This window comes from Trichomycterus rosablanca, chromosome 5 (assembly GCF_030014385.1).
Source record: "Trichomycterus rosablanca isolate fTriRos1 chromosome 5, fTriRos1.hap1, whole genome shotgun sequence".
NCBI classification, from domain to species: Eukaryota; Metazoa; Chordata; class Actinopteri; order Siluriformes; family Trichomycteridae; genus Trichomycterus; species Trichomycterus rosablanca.
In genome coordinates this window covers 23,230,493-23,236,492 of record NC_085992.1, presented here as the reverse complement: position 1 = coordinate 23,236,492, position 6,000 = coordinate 23,230,493, and the positions used below count along the sequence as shown (strand labels likewise).

The 6,000-nt window shown below is 37.4% G+C and overlaps 1 protein-coding gene across 1 annotated transcript in view; it reads right to left on the bottom strand.

The window, feature by feature from the left end:
• Window positions 1–249: 249 nt before the first annotated feature.
• The window catches only part of LOC134314753 (elongin-A-like), a 31,751-nt gene continuing 26,000 nt past the window's right edge, over window positions 250–6,000 (bottom strand). The window contains exons 8-11 of the mRNA XM_062995447.1: window positions 4,143–4,150; window positions 4,019–4,056; window positions 1,869–1,975; window positions 250–444 (exon numbers count right to left, since the gene is read on the bottom strand). Of these exons, the coding sequence (XP_062851517.1) occupies window positions 383–444; window positions 1,869–1,975; window positions 4,019–4,056; window positions 4,143–4,150 (215 nt within the window). The 3' untranslated portion in view covers window positions 250–382. The remainder of the gene's footprint in view (window positions 445–1,868; window positions 1,976–4,018; window positions 4,057–4,142; window positions 4,151–6,000) is intronic.

The following is a 6,000-nucleotide window of genomic DNA, read 5'->3' as shown; positions in this document are numbered from 1 at the left end:
GGTGTATTTAGAAAGATGTGGCTATTAAACACCAGACAGTTGTTGTTTATTAATGTGCATTCTCATTACATTTCTAACTAAAACGTAATTTGTTTTTATCATAATACCCACTAGATGGAGGCAAAGCATTTACAATAAAGTACACAACACGTTGAATAAAACAATACACGTTACAAATGTTTTAATTTAGATGTATTTATTTAGCTAGAGCATTTTTGCTTCAGTCATTTATAAGTGCATACCGGTCTTTCTATATAAAAAAATATGTAGTTAATCCAAACGAAAAGTAATGCAGATTCAGTCTGCTAAGGCTTTATAACAAAATGAAAGTAGCTTACAGTTGTTCACATTGGTGTGTAATAATTGGTCATCAAAAATCTGTTTATCTGCGTCCAAGCTGCTTCTTAAAGGCTTTTAAAGACTTGGCCATCATGGGTGCCACTCCTGTGAGTAAAAACATAAAATGTTAAAGCATAAACATACACTGATCAGCCATTACATTAAAACCACCTCCTTGTTTCTACACTCACTGTCCATTTTATCAGCTTCACTTACCATAAAGAAGCACTACTGACTGTAGTCCATCTGTTTCTCTGCATGCTTTGTTAGCATGCTTTCATGCTGTTCTTTAATGGTCAGGACCCTCACAGGACCACTACAGAGCAGGTATTATTTGGGTGGTGGATCATTCTCAGCACTGCAGTGACACTGACGTGGTGGTGTGTTAGTGTGTGTTGTGCTGGTATGAGTGAATAAGACACAGCAGCACTGATGGAGTTTTTAAACACCTCACTGTCACTGCTGGACTGAGAATAGTCCACCAACGAAAAATATCCAGCCAACAGTGCCCCATGGGCAGTGTCCTGTGACCACTGATGAAGGTCTAGAAGATGACCAACTCAAACAGCAGCAATAGATGAGCGATCGTATCTGACTTTACATCTACAAGGTATCTAATAAAGTGGACAGTGAGTGGACATGGTGTTTAAAAGCTCCAGCAGTGCTGCTGTGTCTTATTCACTCATAACAGCACAACACATACTAACAAACCACCACCATGTCATTGTCACTGCAGTGCTGAGAATGATCCACCACCTAAATAATACACTCTGTAGTGGTCCTGTGGGGGTCCTGACCATTGAAGAACAGGGTGAAAGCAGGCTTTAAAAAAAGTATGTAGAGAAATAGATGGACTACAGTCAGTAATTGTAGAACTTCAAAGTGCTCCTATATGGTAAGTGGAGCTGGTAAAATGGACAGTGAGTGTAGAAACAAGGAGGTGGTTTTAATGTAATGGCTGATCAGTGTGCATTCATGAGAGAGGACAGGAAATTAAAACAAACAAATCAAAGTGCCTACATTGATTTAGAATGACAGCATGCCCAAATTACAACTCATACCAACACTAAAGTTACCGCAGTAAGAACCCTCAGCTAAACCTTGATTCTGACTGTGTTTAGTATCAAAATCGATATAAATTTTCCACAAAACAATTTTTGTTTTCATCCTACATCTGCTAATCATGTGGAATGTTCTGATCTGTAAAGCAATGACAAGTTCTCATGTTATTGTTAGACAATTTTTACTCTGATCTTCCTCAAGGTAACACATTGCAACAGTATTATGGCTCAAATTAATGATCTCTAAAATTTTGCCATTCAAGAGCCCCCAACCGACTTGCCCTAAGTGAGCATAATATTCTATATTTCAATCTGTAAAACAATTTTGTAAATTAAATTGAATTATTGAAAAAAACTGAATTATTTAAAAGATTAGACTAATATTTCTATGCAAAACCCCACATGTTGCATCAACCCGAAGAACACACCACTAGAAGTATAGTACTATATTTTAAAAAACAATCTTACTTTTGATCTTTTTGGGTTCTTGAGGCTGGCTGGATCCTGAGCTGGTGCTGGAGGGCATAGCAGGCTCATTGACACATGGTCTTCCCTTATTTTCATTACTCTTCACACTAAGTGAAAACGGTCACAATGATATTGACTTTGGGATCATTCCATAAATTTTTTTCTACAGATTAATCAAACCCGGCTCAAAAAAATTGACTTAGACCACAACCCATACCAGATTTCGGTACAACTCGACCTGAAAAAAAGGACCCAAAAAGAGGGGGGTTCTCTATTAAATATGAGACAGGAAATTTAACTAGATGATTAGCATTTAAACAAATCTACAGTGAAGAAAGTGGACTTGCAGTCATACACAAACTATAACATTAATGGTGGGGAAAGTTTGTACATGTAAGACTGGGTTAGTTTATCGGTCTCTGCGGTTGTAGTTTATACATTTTCCTCAAAATTTTGTGCCAACACAGTCATACCCAATAACCCGATTTGGATTTCGTCCTCTATTGTTGCAATTCTCCAATCTCAATCTTGGGAGTGGCACAACAATCGTATTCCCCCTCTGATATGTGCATGGAGCTGGCCACTTCTATTCACCCACACAAGGCAGGTTCATATGGGGATCCATATTGCGTGCGGAGAGTCACACACCTATCCCGATTATCCTCTGTTGTTTGTGCAGGCACCATCAAACAACCAGCAGAAGTCGTAATTGCAGCAGTTATGAAGAATTCCCTCCAGCAATCCAACCCTTCAGACGAGCCAATCACTGTCCGTATGGGCGCCTGGCCTGCCCTAGAGGAGCTGATATGTCAAGCTCTGGGGTTCTAGCGGATTTTACCACAGTGCTACCTAAACACCTGCACTGGTTGTACATTTTTTGTTTGTTTTTATGCATGTTTCCCCCTTTCTCCCAATTTAGTGTAGTCAATTTGTCTTCCGCTGCTGAAGACTCCGGTCGTTTTTTATTTTTTATTTTTGTGACTGGTGGGTATCCGAAAACCATTTTAAATAGCAAAATAAACCAAATCAACCCTTTTGGAAGAACAGCATCACCTGGTTTGAAATTACATTTGTACAATATGTCGCTTCCAAATGTAAATGTATTAAACATAGAATTACAGTGGTACCTCAAAACTCAACGTCAGTTGGTTCTGGTAGTGGCGTTGAGTTTAAGAGGCATTGAGTTGTAAGGTATTTTTTCCCAGGAGGATGTATGGGGAACTGGAACTGCATATATTTTAGGCTAATGTAAAATAATGGGATTGTTTTTAACAATTATACACTAAAAATAACACAAATATAATAAGAAATAACACTGAAATAGAATTTAAAACAGTTAAAAATACAACAAAACCTGCACTTTACCTTTACTTCTTTATAGTTTTCTTATGCTTTTGAATTAGTGGAGAGAACAAACAAGCAGTAATAATTAAGAGAGGTTTATAGTGTTTATGTCGTTCTTTTAATACATTAAGTTACTTTTTTTTTTTTTTACGTTAAGCGCTTTAGACTCTCTCGGAAAAGCTGATTTTTACAATTTCTCAGAACCCCGAGCTATAACACAAGTTTAAAAGTGAAACAGGAGAAAAATACAGCTGAACACAGATACACATGGAGCTTTCAGAGTAAATTTGACGGTTATTCCACACAAATGCAGATTTGTCTCATGTTCGCATGATGTTTTACGGCACCGCTGAAGCCGAGCACTGAGCAAAGCAGCAGTCTCGCACACATTAAGTTTAAGGGAAACACTGAGTTTAAGGGTACAAATTTCTTAGAGTTACAAGGTACCACTGTAATGGGTTTTGTTTTGCTGGAAAATACAGCAACTCATTAATACTAGCACAATGAGTGTAAAAGTGCTACACTGCAAATCTGTAAAAATCACAACTTCTTAATAAAGCGTATGGTCTGTTCATCCTCTATTTAACATGGTGTCTTCACACCCACTGTATGTTTGCACATTTGGCCCTGCTACACTTGTGTGAAATACAAGCTACAGTATCTGGTACAAACAATGATGCATTACAGTACAAAATGCTTCAGATCTGTTAGAATTTATGTTTAAATACACTAATGTTTATCAGCTGTATTGTCACTAGCTAATTGTATGTATTTTCCCCCTTTACATCATATCACACAATAGACACCTGGCAAGCAACTTTGCAACAGGACAGCAGTAAATGCATTTTCGTGTGTGTGTGTGTGTGTGTGTGTGTGTGTGTGTGTGTGTGTGTGTGTGTGGCTGAAGAAGCTCATAAATGCCATCTTCACCTGTCTTCCTGAGGAGATACCGAAAAACACACAGCTGGTAAGACACATGCAAATAAGCAGATACATCTACCAGCAGAAAAATAATGATACAAAGTAAGGAGCTGAAAGTTAAAAAGAATTATTTTTTAACCCAGTAGCCTGGGGTGCAGGTGAGGTCATAATCCAACAGCTATGAGATTGTGACACCCATGATTAACATTTTTCAGCTTTTAATACAATTACATTGCTAACATTTTAAGGAATACGCATTGCTTACAGTAACACGTGGGAATAAAAGCACATTGATTGATCAGTGGGGAAATTTAAGCTAGGGTAATTGACCATTAAACACCCAGGGCTGTTGATAACATATTTTACTCCAATTAAAAACCTATAAAGCTAGTCTAATTGAGGGTAAACATGTATTTAATTGTTTTTGCCATTTTACTTAGTCAATGCAGATATCCTCTTCAACTACAGTATTAACATAATGTGGTTAGATTGTTTGCTTTATAAGTTCGAACAAAAACATATGTAGTTATAAGCATAAACAAAGACATGATTATAATAATTGAAAGAAGAAAGAAGACACAAATTAATTAGTATGTTGTTACAAAAACCATTTATAGCTTTAAGTACATCTACCGTTACTAGGCTCACTCGTTATTTCAAAATCCTCTATAAAGCAGCTGATGACTTTTTTACACCAACCTGTAGCAGATTCCTACAGAAGACTCTACCTGCTATACACACTGCTATCCATTTACACTTTTCGGCATTTAGCAGACGCTTTTATCCAAAGCGACTTACTAAGTCTAAGCAATTGAGGGTTAAGGGCCTTGCTCAAGGGCCCAACAGTGGCAACCTGGCAGTGGTGGGGTTTGAACCTTCTGCTTACTAGTCCAGTTTCTTAACCACTAGGCCACAACTCATGCCGGCACCTTAACCAGACACTAGAAATTAGTATTGCTTGCAGCAATCTTATTCCGCATCCATTCTTCTCTCTTTCAGACATTATGACTGAACCCAGGTCTCTATGGTGGTGGGCTAGAGTTTTAAACCTCTGTGTTACCACAATGCTGACATCAAAAACGCCAAAAGTCTAAAGCCACTAGTGAAAATGCTTCCAGTTTGCATTTTTATTTCTAATAATTTAAACAGCATTACAATTTGAAGTTTTTAGAATTTGTTAGTATTTGGCACTACTGAAAAGCGAATAAGCACATTTGTGACTGATCATGTCAATTCTTTTGACAAAAGATTAGAATTTCTTAAGACTTAGCCTGCCCATTAAAGCACATGTTCAGACGACTTTGAGCTGCAAAATTTTACTTATGAGAAGCTCAATACACAAAATTTTTAATTTTATACAAACATTTGTAGTGATTTACGGTGCTCAGGGGACACAGCAGTAGTACACTAGCCTCTACCACTGAGATCTGGGGTTTGAATTTCAGCGTGCTAACGGCTGGTCGGCTCTGACTGGCTATGTCTGGTGGCGGGATGGCCGTTGAGAGGTGCATTTCTGCACTGGTATGCATACCAAATCCAATGTGATGACCCCTAAATATTAAGGATTAAGGATTTAAGACACATTATTATGCTGATTATATGATTTGTAATAAAAAAAAAAAAACATAAGTAAATTTGAGAAATTTAATTTGAGAAAAATGCAAGATACAGTGTATCACAAAAGTGAGTACACCCCTCACATTTCTGCAGATATTTAAGTATATCTTTTCATGGGACAACACTGACAAAATGACACTTTGACACAATGAAAAGTAGTCTGTGTGCAGCTTATATAACAGTGTAAATTTATTCTTCCCTCAAAATAACTCGATATACAGCCATTAATGTCTAAACCACCGGCAACAAA